The sequence below is a fragment of the Sus scrofa genome, chromosome 13, assembly GCF_000003025.6.
Source record: "Sus scrofa isolate TJ Tabasco breed Duroc chromosome 13, Sscrofa11.1, whole genome shotgun sequence".
In the NCBI taxonomy this organism is placed as follows: domain Eukaryota; kingdom Metazoa; phylum Chordata; class Mammalia; order Artiodactyla; family Suidae; genus Sus; species Sus scrofa.
The window spans coordinates 109,696,280-109,716,170 of record NC_010455.5 but is presented as its reverse complement, the minus strand read 5'-3'; the positions used below and the strand labels follow the sequence as shown (position 1 = coordinate 109,716,170).

The 19,891-nt window shown below is 40.7% G+C and overlaps 1 protein-coding gene across 21 annotated transcripts in view; it reads left to right on the top strand.

Annotated features, from left to right (window-relative positions):
• TNIK (TRAF2 and NCK interacting kinase) overlaps positions 1–19,891 on the top strand; it is a 409,498-nt gene that overhangs the window by 336,175 nt on the left and 53,432 nt on the right. For 15 of the 21 annotated variants that reach the window (XM_021071167.1, XM_021071163.1, XM_021071165.1 and 12 more), the window contains 3 exons: positions 10,432–10,596; positions 13,889–14,128; positions 17,124–17,230. In XM_021071167.1, coding sequence (XP_020926826.1) covers positions 10,432–10,596; positions 13,889–14,128; positions 17,124–17,230 — 512 coding nt within the window. The remainder of the gene's footprint in view (positions 1–10,431; positions 10,597–13,888; positions 14,129–17,123; positions 17,231–19,891) is intronic. The other 6 variants (XM_021071170.1, XM_021071159.1, XM_021071169.1 and 3 more) reach the window with 2 other exon arrangements.

Genomic DNA, 19,891 nt, shown 5'->3' with positions numbered 1-19,891 from the left:
CTAGCAGCTGGTGCTCTTCCTTTAGACTTCATGCACTTCTAGACAATTGAGACCATTCTTTTAGGATTTTATATGTAATCCCATCCTCCTGAGTGTGGTTAACATAATCCAGCCTCCAACTAACCACTTCTGGATTCATGAAACAGTTCCTAAGTCTGAGAGTGGATATTCATATTTTAGAAGGAAGATGAATAATTTAGATGATAGGATGAGAGACAGTGCTAAATTGGGGACTGGAGCAACTGGTATACAAATAAGAACAAATAATTGTCTGTCTCAGTTTGAGTCATCATTTTTTTAACACCCATTTCTTAAAATAGGAATAAAAATGAGCATAAAGATCCTTATCTTGATCTTTCAGTACCTTTAACCAGCAATGTATGAACTTTTCTACTAGACCTTTATTTACAGGTTTCTTTCCTTATAGTAGGGAAGTAGTGGGGATAAAAGCAGCCAAATTGCAAAAAGCATTTCCAAGACTTTAGATCTAGACAGAATTTCTAGCTCAGCAGTATCTTAATTATAAACTGATAAAAAGAGCCTGGATTAAACTCTTTTTTGGAGGTAAAATAAAACGTACCATTTGTTTTGTTTTTTCAGATGCATCCTCTGCCAGGATATAAATGTGAAAATATCATCACCAGGGATGAGTGGGCAGGGGCTATGCCATGGTCTCCTGTGGTAGAGCGTCTGAGCTTTTTTGCCCCATATGCCATTGAAGGCACCACCCAGCCCATCCATCTCACATCCACAGCAGCCTCTTCTGTAATCCGCTCCAGTGTTTGTTGTCTAATTCTGCTCCATACCTTCTCATCAGGATAGTTTTTCCTTCTTTGATTACTTTTCCATCCACTTATTTCTTTTATTGCAAATCAACATTTTTTATTAGCAATGTAATATTGTTATAATGATTCATCCTCCATGTTTTTATTGCTTCATTTGGTAAAACTAAGTCACCACCACATTTCTCATTTCCTTATTAATTTCTCGGATGTAGTAAGAACAAATGAAAATACTCAATTATTGGCAAATTTTGTTGAGTGCTTATCTCTCCTTTTACTGAGTATTTTAGCTGTTCTAAGTGTCACATTGGCTTTGATTTTCAGATTTCAGCCAGAAAGAAACATTAATGTCTCTATTAACAGGAGGGGGGCATTCTCACCCCTTTCAAATTCTCTGCCATTTCTGGAAGTCAGATTTGTCATATATGTTCTATGAAATCATCAATATGATATTCTATTAAACAGCAAAGATTTGAAGGTCCCCACCCCCCAGTGGCACTTTTTGAAAGATGGTGTTTCCTTTTCTTATAATGCCTTTTCTTTATAAGGTACAGATTGTTGTTACTTACAGTCCCGTGTAATTGTCTGGGCCTGGCAATAATTTTTTTTTTTTTATTTCCACCAACACACAGCAGTGACAGAATGCTCTGTCTGCATGAGTATGTCATGAAACTGTATTTTAATTTTTTTTTAACACTCCATCATGTTCTTTCTCTGTAATGCATGCCAGTCATCTGGCTCTGGTTTTATCTGGCAAATGACGGACCAAGATGTCTCTTTATATCCCATCAACCCATTGGACTTTGAAATCCCTGTACATAAGAACTCCTTCTCCACTTGTTTTCTCTGCTCTACGCTGATGGATTTTTCTTTTTATGTAAGTTATTTTATACATGAGGTCCCATATTACCATTTAGAGAATTTATAGCTCTGCTCCCATCTTTCCTCAATTTCTGCTTCTCTCTCGAGATTTAGCATGAGAGAGACCTGGAAGGAATAGGAAAGAGTTTGAGTTCAAGGTCTTCCACCCCCTGGCTGTGTGACCTGAAAGTCTCACAGCCTTCCCGAGGTGCAGCTTCCCCATCTGTACTTCCTGTCAAAGTCAGGAAAGGCAACCATGTGGCTGAATGTGCCACTGAAACTGCGGGCACTGTGCAAATGCAAATGAAATAGGGAATTCAGCATAGTTCTCCCAAGGCCATTGTTGCCCACAAGTAATAAGTGTTTTACCTTCATTGTTTCAGGTTTGGATTTCACGGGAGCAGTACACGTGGCTCTCTCATCACTTCCACTTTCCTTCCCCCTCCTCCCACCCCCAAGATAGATACACACTTTTTATTTATTTATTTATTTGCTTTTTGAATCACACCCGCAGTATATGGAAGTTCCCAGGTCAGGGTCAAATCAGAGCTACAACTGCCAGCCTACACCACAGCCACCGCAACATGGGATCCAATCCGAGTCTGCAATCTACACCTCGGCTCACAGCAACGTTGGAACCTTAACGCACCGAGTGAGGGCAGAGATTAACATGCGTCCTCATGGATGCTAGTCAGACTTGTTTCCGCTGTGCCACAGTGGGAACTCCAGTGCACACTTTTTAATTTCCCATCTCAGCTTGCTAAAGATCTGCCTTTTTACTTTTAAGTTATGTGCTCCATTCACAGGAGATCTGTACTTTTCTGTGGGATCGTTTAGACGTAGACCCTGGAAACGTAGTCCAGGCCCTTATCTATAGACAAGACTAAATTTTAAGCATTCCCTCTGAATGAAAGTCCCCCTCCACGTCACCCCCATCCTCAAAGGTGCCCCAGAGAACAGACAGCCCCAGTCTTGCCCAGTAACTGTCTCCCCACATCATGTGATTTTGCCAAAAGACAGTCTGACTCAACTCTGTATGTGCCCAGTGAGTGCAAAGTCAAAATACCTAATGAGGGCTTCAGAGTTCTTTGACATCTTTCTCTTCCTCCAGCATTTGCCCGGAAAGACAACAATCAAACTGTTTTGTCCAGTTGAGGGGAAAAAAAAAATTCCTATACGATTGTGTTCAATTCACCCCATATTAGCTCATAAGTTAGGGCTTCTAAGACCTGCATAGACTCTACAAACATTAAAATGCACACTATGACATAGTAAACATAACTTTGTTGTCAACGTTTTGCTTTCTTTTCTCTTTCTTTTTTTTTTTTTGGTTTCTGAGGCTATAACTGTATCTCTTCTGCTGGAGAAGAGTATGGTAGACCATCTTTATTAAAACACTTGTAAAATCAATTTAAAGCTATTAGGATTGAAAGTATTCAAAACAACAATTTGAATCATTACTATATTTGTGCTTTTTTTTTTTTTTTCCTGCAAGAGTACATTTCAATCATTACATTTGTGATTTTTTTTTTTTTTCCTGCAAGGGTACAATGAAACCTGAAAGATGTTATTTTTTTTTCACATCTGTAGTTATATAATGATCATAACAATCCAATTTTATAGGATTTCCATCCCACAGCCCTAGCACATCCCTCCACCCCCCACACTGTCTCCTCCAGAGACCATAAGTTTTTCAATGTCTGTGAGTCAGCATCTCTTCTGCAAAGAAGTTCAGTCTGTCCTTTTTTCAAATTCCACATGTCAGTGAAAGCATTTGAGTTGGTGTCTCATTGTCTGGCTGACTTCACTTAGCATGATAATTTCTAGGTCCATCCATGTTGCTAAAAATGCTGGTATTTCATTCCTTTTGATGGCTGAGTAATATTCCATTGTGTATATGTACCACATCTTCTTGATCCACTCTTCTGTCGATGGACATTTAGGTTGTTTCCAGTCTTGGCTATTGCAGATGGTGCTGCAATGAACATTGGAGTACTTGTGTCTTTTTGAGTCGTGGTTTTCTCTGGATAGATGCCCAGAACTGGGACTGCTGGATCGAATGGTAGTTCTATGTTTAGTTTTCTGAGGAATCTCCATACTGTTTTCCACAGTGCTTGCACCAATTTACAATCCCACCAACAGTGTACTAGGGTTCCTTTTTCTCCACACCCTCTCCACAACTTATTTGTTTGTAGACTTTTTGATTGATGATGGCCATTCTGGCTGGTGTAAAGTGGCACCTCATAGTGGTTTTGATTTGCATTTCTCTAATATTGAGTGATGTTGAACATCTTTTCATGTGTTTTTTGGCCATCCATATTGTCTTCTTTGGAGAACTGTCTGTTTAGATCTTCTTCCCATTTTTTGATGGGGTTGTTTGTTTTTTTGGTATGGAGCTGCAGAAGGTGTTTATAAATTTTGGAGATGAATCCCTTATCAGTCGATTCATTTGCAAAGATTTTCTCCCATTCTGTGGGTTGTCTTTTTGTTTTGTTTAGGGTTTCCTTTGCTGTGCAGAAATGTTAAAGTTTCATTAAGTCCCCTTTGATTATTTTTGTTTTTAGTATCAATACTCTAAGAGGTGAATCTGAGAAGATGTTGCTGTCGTTTATGTCAGAGAGTGTTTAGCCTATATTTTCCTCTAAGAGTTTGAGAGTATCTGGTCTTATATCTAGATCTTTAATCCATTTGGAGTTTATTTTTGTGTATGGTGTTAGGGAGTGTTCTAATTTCATTCTTTTCCATGGGGCTGTCCAGTTTTCCCAGCACCACTATTGAAGGGGCTGTCTTCTCTCCATTGTGTATTCTTGCCTCCTTTGTCATAGATTAGTTGGCTGTAGGTGCGTGAGTTTAATTCTGGGCTTCTGTCCTGTTCCACTGATCTATATTTCTGTCTTTGTGCCAGTACCCTACAGTTTTGATGACTGTTGCTTTGTAGTAGCCTGAAGTCCGGGAGCCTGATTCCTCCAGCTCCATTTTCTTTTTCAGGATGGCTTTGGCTATTCTGGGTCTTTTGTGCTTCCAAACACACTTTAAAATATTTTGTTCGAGTTCTGTGAAAAATGTCCTTGGTAATTTGATAGGGATTGCATTGAATCTGTAGATTGACTTGGGTAGTATAGTCATTTTGATAATATTAACTCTTCCAATCCAAGAGCATGGTATGTCTTTCCATCTATTTGTGTCATCTTTGATTTCTTTCATCAGTGTCTTATAGTTTTCAGAGTTCAGGTCTTTTGTCTCTTTAGGTAAGTTTACTCCTAGGTGCTTTATTCTTTTGGATGTGATGGTAAACAGGATTGCTTCCCTAATTTCTCTTTCTGCTCTTTCATAGTTAGTGTATAGAAATGCCATCAATTTCTGTGTATTAATTTTGTATGCTGCGCCTTTGCCAAATTCTTGGATGAGCTCTAAGAGTTTTCTGGTAGAGTCTTTAGAATTTTTCTAGGTATAGTATCATGTCATCTACATATAGTGATAGTTTTACTCCTCCTTTCCAACTCGGATTCCTCTTACTTTACTTCTATGATTGCTGTGGCTAGGACTTCCAGAACTATGTTAAAGAGTATTGGCAAGAGCAGACATCCTTGTCTTGTTCCTGATCTCAGCAGGAATTCTTTCAGCTTCTCACCATTGAGAGTAATGTTTGCTGTGGGTTTGTCATATATGGCCCTTATTATGTTGAGGTAGGTTCCCTCTAGGCCCACTTTCTGAAGGCTTTTTATCAGAAATGAGTGTTGGATTTTGTCAAAGGCTTTTTTTATGTCTATTGAGAGGATCATATGGTTTTTACTCTTCAGTTTGTTAATGCAGTGTATAACGCTGATTGATTTGCGGATATTGAAGAACCCTTGCATTCCTGGGATAAATCTCACTTGATCATGATGTACAATCGTTTTAATGTATTGTTGGATTTGGTTTGCTAGTATTTTGTTGAGGATTTCTGCATCGATGTTCATCAGTGAAATTGGGCTGTAGTTTTCTTTTTTTGTGGTATCTTTGTCTGGTTTTGGTACCAGGGTGATGGTGGCCTCATAGAATGAGTTTGGGAGTATCCTTTCCTCTGCAATTTTTTGAAATAGTTTCAGAACGAGAGGTGTTAGCTCTTCTCTAAATGTTTGATAGAATTCGCCTGTGAAGCCATCTGGTCCTGGACTTTTGTTTGTTGGAAGTTTTTTAATCACAGTTTCACTTTCAGTTCTTGTGATGGGTCCATTCATCTTTTCTATTTCATCTTCGTTTAGTCCTGGAAGATCGTACTTTTCTAAGAATTTGTCCATTTCTTCTAAGTTTTCTCAATGTTTTACTTTCTTTTTTCTTTTTTTTTTTTGTTTTTTTGTTTTTTAGGGTCCCACCCATGGCGTATGGAGGTTCCCAGGCTAGGGAATGAATCGGAGCTACAGCTGCCAGCCTACATCACAGCTCACAGCAACACCAGATCCTTAACCGACTGAGCGAGGCTAGGGATTGAACCCACAACCTCATGGTTCCTAATCTGATTCGTTTCCACTGCACCATGACAGGAACTCCAGTTGTCAACATTTTAAAAATTAATTACTTCTATAACTTTGTTTTATTTATTTATATATATATATTTATTATTACACATTCAGTTATGTAGGTTTAGATTCTTTTTCTGGTGTAAATTTCTCTCTCAGCAGATATCATTCATTACTGCCAAGTGAGACATTGGAAGCTATAAATTGTTTTTAAGTGTACAAAACAATTTAACGATTGATGTTGATGTAATGTTTACACTTATACATGTTTCAACATCTTTTTATTTATTAGAAATTTGTTTTTGAAATCTTGTAACCAGCACATTTATTTTCAGGTTGTCTATATTTGTACAGCTTTTATACATTTCAAAGGCCTTAGACATCACTCCTGTAGTACCCAGTGGATAACACAGCCCTGCCTGGAGCAGAATTTAATTTCTGAGATCACAGTTATTTTTTTTTCTCCCTGTAATTCAATAATAAACAGGGTAGCATTTCTGCAGAGCTGATCTAAACATCTTCAAAGTTTTTTCCATTTTTTTGATGTTAAAATGATCCTTTTCATAAGAAAAAACATGATTCTATGGTAAAATTGATCAGTCTCTCCACATACTGTTCTCTATATTCATTGATAAGCCTTTCAAGTATGAAATCCTTTGTAACAAATGTCTTTGTTGTTATGGTCTGGCACCTTGACAATCTTTATCTAATGCTACTAGGACATTCTTTTTGTGGTGGTACTTATGATGTTTTACATCTTCTCGGCAGCAGGAAGTTGGAGCAGAGGCTCAGCTAATAGGGTTTTTTTTTTTTTTTTTTTTTTTTTTTGGTCTCATGAAAGGCGAGTTGAAACACATCTTGACTGTAACCCAATTTTTAATCACATTTTTTTTTTTAATGGCTGCACCTGGGGCATATGGAAGTTTGCAGGCGAGGGATTGGATCCAAGTACATCTGCAGCAATGCCAGATCCTTTAACCCACCTCGCCAAGCAAGGGATCAAACCCATGCCTCCACAGCAACCCAAGCTGCTACAGTCAGATTCTTCACCCAGTGGGCCACAGCAGGAACTCCCATATATTCTAAATCGGGAAGTGGAGGGGTGGGACTCTTTTTTGTCTCATTCACTGTCCAATTAGTAGACATAAGATGTGATGAATTGGGAGAGAGGCCATTGCCCAGAATCAGAATAACCAGCAAAGCTGCTCCTGGACACACTATCCAGCTTTCATCTGAAACTGTTTTTAGGATGATTGATTTGATATATTTGCTCCAATCCCCCTGTTGTTCCTTTGATGCAAAGGATTCTCAGCACTCTCTTTCTAAAGACTCTGGGACAAGGTCTTCTTGAGCCAAGGTAGCCTGACGACTCACCGTTACACCTGTCACATAGATTTTCAAATTTCTCTGGACAAACTCCCACCTAGGAAATGTCACCACATTGGACTCAGCCTGAAATAACCTGCGGAGTATAACAATAGATTATTCATAGCATATAATTTAGAATGGTACTGACTAAAACATACAAATGATAGGATTTAGTATGCAAACTCAGAGAAGGCATAAGAAATGATACTTTAGTAATATCTCCACATGACTAATCAAACCTATTGACTGACTGTGAAAATCAGCACTGCACTTTGTATCCCTTTCATTTCTAGTGACAGCTCTAGGACCTGTTGGCCCATGGTCTGTGGTCCTGTTAGAGGCCAGGATGCTCCTTTTACTGGAGCCTTGTTGCTGGCAGTTTCTGAAAGAATTCTTTATTTCAAAAATGGTTTCATTGTTCAAGGTGAAGTCTTTGGGGACAGATTTTTCAACTGTTGTTTTGAATGTGCTGTTTCCCAAAGTGGTTTTAAAACCATCTGAGGATATTTTACAGCTAAAAAACTAATAATGATTCCCTTACAGTATTTGGTTCCTCAGTGGCTAAAATAGCCATTTATAAGTAATAAATGGTTATAGTTTGGATATCCAGCTATTTATCTAAAAATGAGTCTGAACCTCTTGGATTCCTGACCTCAGACAACAATGATTTGGGTGATGAGTGTTCGGATTGTAAGGGAGGGGTTCTTCTTCATCTGATTTATCTATTAATGACCCTCCCTGGAAATAAGAAAAAGGCCAATATTTGACTAATTCCAATGGTGTGGAAATAGTCACCTTTTCAAAGAGTCTAGTATTTGTAAAACCAATACATTGCATGCCTTGGTCTCAGTTTATCAATGGCTCTCTTTGAAGGACTTTCTCTTCTTTGTGGTCTTATCTCAAAGCTGGCTTTGTTCTTTGCTTTTGCTCAATGCCATAATAGCCAAATAATTATTGCTGATGTAATATTTTGCATGCACACACATACGCAGAGTATACATGTTTTGGTTTATAATCCTGGCTTTTTGCAGTTAGTCTTATTTGGTGGTAAGCTTCTGGGACATGGAATTTCAAAAATCAGTTAGATGCCAAGTAGATGTACCCTGCACAGCCATGATCTGGGAAGAAGTGTTCAAATTAGCCCTAAGTAGAGGCAGAAGGATGGTTTTCTGTACTATAGCACATCTTCACATGTTAACATGTTTACAGTTAATGTGAGAGTTTTAGAAACAGACTTATTTTGTGTATGAGACTGAGTCGACCTCTAGAAAGATTTAACATGGAACAGATGGAATGGGAAGGAATAGCCCTTCTGAATTTTTATTTCAAATCAGGCAGTGAAATGAATAAAGACTCTTAGCTGCCACATGCAAATAAGTGTTAAGGACCTGAATGTTGTGTTCCATGACAGACTCTTGCAACACAAAATAGTGAGTCAGCAGAAGAGAGTTAAGAGCCATCACAGTGGGGTACATTGCCCTGGTGGGTTTGGAAATTACAACTGTCAAATTAACCCTAAAGAAATAAAGGACACTAGAATTCCTGTTGTGGCTCAGTGGGTTAAGGATCTGGCAATGCTGCAAACTGTGGTGTAGGTCACAGATGTGACTCAGATCCAGTCTTGCCGTGGCTGTGGCGTAGACTTCAACTGCAGCTCCAATTCAACCCCTAGCCTGGAAACTTCCATTTGCCACAGGTGCAGCCATAAAAAGAAAAAAGAAAAAAAGAAAGGACAGGACAAGATGGATCTGGAAGAAAAGTCCTAGATCTCCTGAAGTTGTCAAAGATTTTAAATCGAGTCTTGCTGTGTACATTTTGTTTATCTAAATGTTCTTTACTTTGTTCTCTGCCAGTCTTTCTGCCGCAGATAAGTGCTGAGGGTAACTTTCACCTGTAATAAGGGCCTTCTCAGGTACTGTGAGCCTTCCCCATGAAGCACTTCTGATCAGAGATCTCCTCTGGGCTGAGAGAAACTCAGAAGGAGAATGACAGGGAAGTGAAGGAGCCAGAGAAGAGAGAGGTTTGGAGGGGGAGAGAAGAGGGCAAGAGTGAAGCCATGTGTGAAAAGAGAGTCAGGAAGAAGAGGAGAGGGGGGCAGTGGAGTCCAGGCTGGAAATGGAAAGAGTGCAGTGGGGCTGTGCATTTTAGGTAGCAGGGAGAGACATTGAAGAGAGAAAAACAGAAAATGATACAGGAAGTCTCTCTAAGACAGACCATGCTCAGACTTCTCTGGTAACTCAGGGGGCTAAGGATCCAGTGTTGTCACTGCTGTGGCTCCAGTCACTGCTGTGTGGCAGGTTCAGTCCCTGGCCCGGGAACTTCCACATGCTGTGGGAGAGGTCAAAAGAAAGAAAGAGCAGGCCATGCTCACTCACTGAGCCTGCTGACACACCCGCTTGCCCATCAGTAGGGAATGAGAAGACATGGACGGTGCGTGCGCTCAGCATCAGCCCTCCTTTGCTCGTCCCCTCCTTGTCCCATGAGTCAACTCAAAGCAGTGTTCTCCTCCCCCCAAGCAATCATAATCCCTGCCATCATTGCCTCTCTGCTGCACTGGCCCATGGCTTTGGGACCAATCAGCAGGACAATGTTCCAACTAATGCAAGATAAACTCTTAAGCTGATCCCCAATTCCCAGCCAATGGAATAGCACGAGATAATGGGTAACGGAAGGGGGATGGCTTAAGCATTGCGTGTGTTTCATGCCCGTATTTACTCCAACAGAAAAGATCTGTTTGCAAATTCTTGATGCAGAGAAGATAGGGAGAGTTTCAGCTTTCTAAAATGATTTGATCAGAGGGACACCAAATGGACGTGCAGGGTGACTACAGAAAATCCTTACTAGGAAATAAATCAGCTTCTGTCCATTGAGACACTCTTTTTCTCTCTGTTTTTTTTTTTTTTTTTTTTTTTTGCTTCTAGGTAGAAGAACGGTCAAGGCTCAACAGACAGAGTTCACCTGCCATGCCTCACAAGGTTGCCAACAGGATATCTGACCCCAACCTGCCCCCGAGGTCAGAGTCCTTCAGCATCAGTGGGGTCCAGCCTGCTCGGACACCCCCCATGCTCAGACCAGTCGATCCCCAGGTACTTCTCCCTTCATCCCCCTGGGTTTTTCAACAGGGTACAGTAAGACTTAATAAAAACCTTGGGAGTTGTAACATGGATTGAGGCATAGGACCAGCCAAATGATGGATTTTAATGTCAAATCTCTAGTAATATAGGAGAGCCCACTGAATGTGAAGGGTAGAGGCAGGGATGAGAAAGAATAAAGCACCATCCTTGACTCTGAGGCAACCACAGAGTCCCTTCTTGGTAAAAAGACCCAGAAAAGTTCCTGCCAGGTCAGAACCAGCATTCTTTTAGCTATAATTACCAAAACTAAAATTCATATAGATCTGCAATATATATAAACTATTATAGCTTTTGTTCCTTGGGATTCTGGCATCTGCCTGAAACTGGAAAAATTAAATGAACTAGGTTAAGTAAGACTGTGTCTTCTACTTCCCACTGTGACGCAGTGGAAATGAATCCGACTAGCATCTTTCAGGATACAGGTTTGATCCCAGGCATTACTCAGCGGGTGGGGGATCTGGCGTTGCCATGAACTGTGGTGTAGGTCACAGACACAACTTGGATCCCACATTGCTGTGGCTGTGGTGTAGGCCAGCGGCTACAGCTCCGAATAGACCCCTATCCTGGAAACCTCCATATGCCACGAGTGCAGCCATAAAACACAAAAATAAAAACGAAACAAAACAAACGTGTGTCTTCTAAGCCAGTGTATTTCAAAGTATGATCACTGGGCCAGCATCCCATCCCCATCACCTAGAAACTTGGTGGAAATGCAGATTTCCCAGGCCAACCTCACCCCTAGATCAGCAACTCTGGGGGTGATTTGATAGCCTTCAAGTGATTCTGTTGTAATTTGAGGTTTGAGAACCACTGTTGTGGTTTGGAAGAAAAAAGAAAAGATGATTTCTGTGCTTTTAGGTAAGGAGGAAGGTTCTGGAAATTTTAGAGGATTTTTAAAATTACATACACCAAAACTGAAATATGAATTGAAATAAACTGTGAAATTTCATGAAAAATAAAGTCAGCGCAGCTGTTTTCACCCAAATGTATTATGTTTCTTCCAGGACTCTACCTGTGTTAACACTTCCGCAAAATATCTTGAGGTCACCTTTGAAATATGTAGTGCTGTTTGAACTGGAGTTTTAAGAGTAGCGATATGATCAAGAATTCTTGGTTTTACGTTTGTTGTTAGTGCATGAGGTCTGACATTCTTCTGTACCAGACAGCTTACTGTGTCTTGCCTTTGGCTGTTTTCATTTGTATATAATTAGTCCAGGCTCGACCTTTCATGAGGTACATTTTTATAGAAACTTCTCTTTTAATACACAAACTTCCTCTTTAAAAACTACTAACTTTGTGAAGTTCCCATCATGGCTCAGTGGTTAATGAACCCGACTAGCATCCACGGGGATGCAGGTTTGATTCTTGGCCATGCTCAGTGGATTAAGGATCTGGTGTTGCCATGAGCTGTGGTGTAGGCTGGTAGCTGTAGCTCTGGTTAGACCCCTAGCCCGGGAACTTTCATATGCCTCAGGTGCAACCTTGAAAGGATAGATGACAGATAGATAGATAGATAGATAGATAGATACATAAATAGATAGATGTTTTACCAAGTCAAAAAAAATAGGTTTATGCGTACTACATTATTTGTAAGGTAGTCTTTGTTTTAATGTTACTACTTAATATATTTAAAGATATTTAACCTTAATATAAATTTGATTGGTTCCAGTTCTGTTCTGGTTGAAGTATAACATTCAGCTGAGCTGGACTTGGAGAGTTTTCTCTGAATTGTAATTAATAACATTCCAGATTTCAGACCCCAGAGGGTATGAAGAGGCTGAGGCAGGGCTGCTCCAGGAATAAGACCTCCAGGGAATGGAGAGCAGGACCAGGCTGATGAGGGAGGGCCCCCAGCAGTCTGGGCACTGAGATTTCAGACTGAAGAGGGTCTGGTAGGTCCCTTGCACAGCACAGATACTAGATTAGTGTTGGTTGAATTAACAGCTTAATTAAGAAAGTATGCTAGATATTTCCCAGCCAAGATTGACTGGCCGCCTTCCACATGCCAGGCACAGTGCTAGACTCAGAGATAGGAGGTCGGACACGGCTCTTGGCTCTGGGGAGCTTACCTTTGTGAAGAAGGAGCAGGCAGGCTTACATGAGCATGAACAGTGCGGTGTGAGCAGTGCTAATGGTAAAGGGAACCCAAGCTCTAGATTTTCATTATTTGTCTTAAAAAGCTGCCCTTCTGCCTAAAGACTGCATTTCTTCCCTGAGCCAGCAATACCACCACATACCAAATCGTGAGACTTCACAACTCGAAAAGAAAGGTCCTGGGGTCAAGAGATACATAATCTCCTAGGTGGTAAGAGCCAGTTCACCAGAAAGCAGGATCGCCAAGCAGTCAGGCCTGTGGGCTGTGGGGTTGCAATGTGGGAACTACAGTTCGTCATGTGTAGGGGTTACAGTCCAGGCTCTGGCATGCATCGGCTATGAAATCGAGGTTGTTTCTTAACCTCTCCATGTCTTATATTCTCATGTGTAAAATGAGAAGAATATTTGTGCCCCTCTTGTGGTAGATGTAGTGAGTCACAAGAAGTAAGATATTCAGAACAATTTGTATTTCACAGAGGACCCTCTGAGGTCAGAGTTAGGAGTTTGAAAGGAGGAAAGTTTGTTAAGTTCAGAAGAGAAGGGCTTGTAAATATATTGTACTGCTGCTCAATGAGTGTTCATTAAAAATCATTATTGTTATTATCCTCACACTTTTTCCATTGATCTCTCAGCAGTGCTACGTCAATCTCTTTTTTTGCTTTTGATTTTTTTTAGGGCTGCACCTATGGCACATGGAAGTTCCCAGGCTAGGGATCGAATCAGAGTTGCAACTGCCAGCCTATACACAGCCACAGCAATGCCAGATCCAAGCCACATCTGCAACCCACGCCACAGCTCCTGGCAACGCCACCCTTAACCCACTGAGCATGGCTAGAGATCCAGCCCACATGCTCGTGGATACTAGTCAGGTTCTTAACCCACTGAGCCACAACAGGAACTCTCCACATCAATCATTTATCTCTTTGCCAGGAACCTTGGTCAAGCCCTCCAGGTCTAAATGGGGAATTCAGGTGTGCTTTGAAAAGCCTGCAGCAGAGAGCATAGATGGGACCTGTGCACTCCAGATCTTTCTCTCTAAAATTTTATTTTCCCTTCCACTGAATGAGATCCTAGCTGATCTAGGATCAGCTGCTTTTTCTTCCTGCTTTTTCTTCTAATAACACTGCTGTGATGCTGGTTTGATGCTTAGATTCCACATCTGGTAGCTGTGAAATCCCAGGGACCTGCCTTGACCGCCTCCCAGTCGGTGCATGAGCAGCCCACGAAGGGCCTCTCTGGGTTTCAGGAGGCTCTGAACGTGACCTCTCACCGCGTTGAGATGCCGCGCCAGAACTCAGACCCCACCTCTGAAAACCCTCCTCTCCCCACTCGGATTGAAAAGTTTGACCGAAGTTCTTGGTTACGACAGGAAGAAGATATTCCACCAAAGGTGATGTTACTGGGGTATTTTTTTATCATCGTCACTATGATCGTCATCGTTTTTATTATTATTATTATTATTATTATTATTATTATTATTATTACCCCTGTTCCAGACCCTTCATGGTATTGAAGAACATTACACTGTCCCTTTTCACTTTAGTTCTGGTCCCTCCTCACTACCAAGCTAAGACTTGGATTGTCAGTTACTCTTTCTACCTCCATTTTGCCCGAAGAAATGGAGGCTTGGGTAAATGAGTGACTTGGACGCATATATCCTGTATCCAGAATTAGAGCTGCCAAACTGTTTTGTTACTATTCATATGAAGAAATGGAGTAGTACGGGTATTTTCATTGATGAATGAATTTATGTTTAGATGAATTGAAAACTTCCAGGTGAAAAGTAGAAAATTCATTTATTCTTAGAGTATTTTAGTTGCTTCACGTAAGGAAAGCTCCTTCTTGGCCAGGTTGTAATTTAATTCCAACCTTAATCAATTACTGAAGATTAAGCTAGAGGGTAAAATGACCAGCCATTCCGCTGGCTTGGCTTCATTTATTTTATGTTTGCCTATACCAACTTGTTATACATTCCAAAAAAAAGGTCCTGAAATGTGGCCGTGCATCTCTCTACAGACAACCTGGAAGTATTTCAAAATAGTGGAGAAACCGTTTGCATCAGATTCTTCCCAGTTCAGGATTCCCCTTTCTCCTGAACTCAGCATAGGAGCTCTGACAAATGGAATGTCCTGCAATTTCCAGAGATCGATGCTGTTGTTGATTCCAGAGAAAAAAATATGTTTTACCCAAAGGTTTTCAAATATTTTTCATCTTCCTCTCAAAAGGATATTATACCAGGACTTCCATTATTTTGAAAATGAAATTATCCAATAATGGCTTTTTTTGTTGGTGATCTCCTCTTGTGGAAGCAGAGATGCCATTAGAAAAGGTTATTTAGGGAGCACAGAGTTCCCATCGTGGCTCAGAGGAAATGAATCTGACTAGCATCCATGAGGACAGAGGTTCGATCTCTGGCCTCGTTCAGCAGGTTAAGGATCTGGCATTGCCATGAGCTGTAGCGTAGGTCTCAGACACGGCTCAGATCTGGCATTGCTGTGGTGTAGGCCAGTGGCTACAGCTCTGATTCGACCCCTAGCCTGGGAACCCCATATGCCATGGGTGCAGCCCTAAAAAGACAGAAAAAAGAAGGAAAGAAAGAAAAAGAAAGAAGGAAGGAAAGAAAGAAAGAAAGAAAGAAAGGAAGGAAGGAAGGAAGGAAGGAAGGAAGGAAGGAAGGAAGGAAGAAAGAAAGAAAGAAAGAAAGAAAGAAAGAAAGAAAGAAAGAAAGAAAAGAAAAGAAAGAAAGAAAAGGTTATTTAGGGGAGCAGAGTTCAAGTCGGAAAACAGGAAGGGCAAAGGCAACGACCTGCTAGCTGGGGAGACACTTGAGGTTACTGGTCCTCTCTCTCTCAAAATAGGCGGGCACACATTTAGAACTCTAGCAGGAAAAAATTAGATTAATGCAAAGATTTTAGGTTTTAATAATTCAATAGACTCTTCCCTCTACAACTATTTCAGTTCACCAAATGCAAAAGAAAAAATAATAGTAGTACTATTGAATTTGAGTAGCTGGAAGGACTGATTTGGTTATTCTGCTTCATTTCACTGGCTCATCTTTCTAGGTCTTTATCTTAAAATGTATTGTAATAACCAATAGTTTGTAATAATGTTAAGTATCATTCAATATATTAAAAATAATCTTAAAACAAGCATAATTTTAAAATACCTGGTACAAAGCATAAACCCACTTTAAAAGAGCCTCCAAAAAAAAAAAAAAATAGAAATTGAAGCACCTGACAAATATTTAGCCCAACCATCTGTCACAGGATATGTACGTTTTTCATAAAGTAAGTTCTTCCTCCACTTGCCTCTCATGTTGGCCTCCGAGGTGCTCTTAATAGCATTTGATTTCGTTAGAAAATGTTTCATAAAGTGAGGCAAACTTGAATTCTCTCTTGGGCCTCTGACAGATAACTTAATGATACATTTTCCTTCTGTACTTCACAGTTCTTGAAGACCTTCAGTATTTTCAGTATTAATTGTGTTCTGTATTACTTGTGCAAATTGACCTTCCAAAGCACAGTGTTGGTATTTTTGTTTGGTTTTTCTTTTTAGGGACTTCACCTGCGGCATATGGAAGTTCCCAGGCTACGGGTTGAATCAGCTGTAGCTGCCGGCCTGTTCCACAGCCACAGCAATGCCTGATTCAAGCCACATCCGCGACCCATGCCGAAGCTTCCAGCAATGCCAGATCCTTAACCCACTGAGCAAGACCAGGGATCGAACTGGAATCCTCAGGGATACTGGTTGGGTTCTAAAACCACAGAGCCACAACGGGAACTTGAGGGGGTTTGTTTTTAACTAGCAAGTTGACTGGAAAGTGAAGACATTCCAGACCTATTGTGGTAGCTGCTTTGAGCTCACTGGCATGTGGGTTATGTCCCAAGTTCTAGCCTGATAGCCTAGTTTCTCACCGGATTTCGCAATTTCCTTATCTGTTTATCAGTTGTGTTGTGAGTATAAAATGGAACTCGGTTTATCTGGATGGCTCTCCTCTGGTACAATTTCCAGTCATCAGCTGAGTTAGTGATACCCAAAGAAATGTCTGGTATTCACCGTTCTTGTGCAAACAAAGAAGATCAATTATTTTCACCCAGTGAATCAAAATAATTTGTTCAGTCTGTTTTTAAGTTTGTTTTTAAAATTGAGGACTGCATTCAATGGTTGCTGAATGTGTCTTACTGCCTTTCATTCAATTATGCTTAGGGAGTTGAATGTTTCTTTGAGAAATGAAAAATGTTTCTGTCCTGTTTCTGAGAGCTCTGTATCTCCTGATGAACCTTATGAGAGGAGTAGGCTGTTTTTCAGACAGAAGCCTATGGAAGCTAGTTTATGGAAAATATTTCTGAATTCTGTTTTTGTTTTTGTTTTTGTTTTTGTTTCAGGTGCCTCAAAGAACAACTTCTATATCCCCAGCATTAGCGAGAAAGAATTCTCCTGGAAATGGCAGTGCTCTGGGACCCAGACTAGGATCTCAACCCATCAGAGCAAGGTAAGGCGAGGAAGGTGGTTAAGGTGAAGGGAAAAGTCCCCACCTACCATTGTCATTATTGTTTCCTAAAAAAAAAAAAAAAAAAGTCTTTCTTCTTTTTTTTACTTCAGAGGCATGTTGCCTGGCCACCTGAACTGTCAGCTTTGTTGGGCCAGCCACATACATGCCTTTTATTTCTTCAACAGCCTTCCACAGAAATCAGTGTACAGTGGGGCTCCTGAATGAATGAGTAGGTGAACCACAGAATCAATGAATGAATCAACTCAGAAACCAATTGCGTTTACCTTACTTGACAGTTTTTAAAAATGTGGGAGTAAAACTACAAAGATAAGGTTGGTTGTAGTACCCTAGACCATTACTTCAGAGACCACTTCATGAGTCTGGCCAAACAAAACGGCCTGATCTGAGGTGATTTTTTAGCATCAGGTCAACAAATGGGCCCTGGGAACTATTGAGACCCTACAAAGTGATTGCGAAAGAAATTCTGTCATGACCAGCTGCAGAGTTTCCCTAGCCTGGCAAATGACAGAAGGACTAGTTCTCATGAGGAAGTCACCTTTTACATTACGGAGCATCCCTGAAATACAGTTAAGCTCCCACTGTTGCTCCCTGCCCTCCTAGAATTTTCTACCAACTGTGTGTATTCCTATAATCAGGAAGTTGCATCCACCTGCTGGTTGGTATAAAAGTCTCAAGAGAAGCTGGAAAATAAACAATATCCTTGCAGTATCTGAGCAGATTTTCTGTGGTAGCAGATGCTCTTTGCTGCTATCGTTCATCCAGCTTCCCTCAGATTTTTCATGATGAGTACAGTCCTTTTTAGGATCCACTAAAATAGCAAATGGCCTCTGCTGAGACTATAAAAAGGAACTTGGACAGGCTGTTTTGTTCTTCTTCATTGTGTTGATAATAAGAGAAGGACTCTCTCCTGTTAGTCAAAGAGAGGGAGATTGGGAATGAAGGTTATGACTATTTGTACATATCCTAAAATGTGGAATGCTTTTGATCATAAAGCTTTCATTTTCCTGTTCACATGAAAAGCCTTAGGAAAGGGTCAGTCCATAAATAAGATGGAACTGTACTAAGAACACTACTCCCATGAAGGCAAAGAAGCTAACCTGTTTTGAGTGAGACCGCCAACTGCAGGAAGCTCTGAATGAGCCATTTTTGTGCATCGACCTGTCAGGTTCACACTGAGCTGCCGTTGTGAGCAGCACCAGGAGGCCCGGAGTGGGCAGTGACCAGGGAGCCAAAGGCATGTCAGCCTGGACTCTCTCAGTCCCCCTCTTCAAGAGGCCATGAGCCCCCAGTTATCAGCCCTTCTTGCTCCTTTGAACCCTGCCCTCCAGGCTGCATTCATTAGATCAGTTGTTTAGAGTTGTAGTTGCATCATTTCAACTTGAAACCCTTTTCCTTCTCTCAACCAAAAAAAGAACTGTCCTTCTGTAGTCAAATAAAAAGCAGCTCTTTGTCCCTTCTGCAAGGTTATTTTCATGACACCAGGGCCCAAGATAGCTGGTGTGTGATGCTCAGTGGTTTGCAAAATATGTGCTTTCCCCTTGGAACCTCTTAAACATTGTACTTTGACCAAAGAATGCAGATCTTGTGAGGACAGCTAACATTTTTCTATTTACAGAGAAAGTGGGGAGGAAGTGAGCTAAGAGGTAATAATGAGTTACCTACAATGAAAGTCAGAGGGATCATAGGGAGGGGGCACTGTGGACAGTCCCCATCTCTGTCATGTGAAACAGTCCTGTCCAACAAGCCTGCTTCTTACTGTCAACATGTATCTCAAGTGACCAGCATTGAAGATATGAATCAGACCTTTCGACTCCAAATTGGATTGCATTTTTTGTCATAATACATCTTTTTTATATTTTTTAGAGTATAGTTGATTACAGTGTTGTGTTAATTTCTGCCATACAGCAAATTGACTCAGTCATGCATATATATATATACATTCTTTTTCTCATATTATCTTTCATCGTGTTCTATACCAAGAAATTGGATATAGTTTCCTTTGCCATACAGTGGAACCTCACTGCTTATCCATTCTAACTGTAATAGTTTGCATCTACTAACCCCAAACTCCCAGTCCATCCCATTCCCTCCCCCTACCCTTGGCAATCACAAGTCTGTTCTCCATGTCTGTGAGTCTGTTTCTGGTCTATAGGTAGGTTCATTTGTGTCATAATTCAGATTCCACATATAAGTGATATCATTTGGTATTTGTCTTTCTCTTTCTGACTTACTTCACTTAGTATGAGAATCTCTAGCATTTTAAAACGTTCCGGGATTTGGTATATTTACTGCGAAGGGGTGGCTTTAGTTCACCTTTGCTGCATAATAAAGTACACCAAGACATCATGACCTGGAATAGCAACAGTTATTACTGCTCACAGTTCTGTGGGGCGGCTACAAAGTTGTTCTGCTGGTCTCACTTGGGTCAGCTTATGCAGCTGCTCTGAGCTGATGGGTCAGCTGTACCTTCATGTGGTCTTTCATCCCAGCCTTCTTGACTATTTAGTGATTTCGGAACAGCCTCACAAGGGGAAAAGTCCAAATACATGAGCACTTTTGAAGCCATTGCTTCCGTCATCTTTGCTGATGTCCCATTGGTGACCACAAGTCACATGGCCAAGCCTGAGGTCAGTGTGTAAA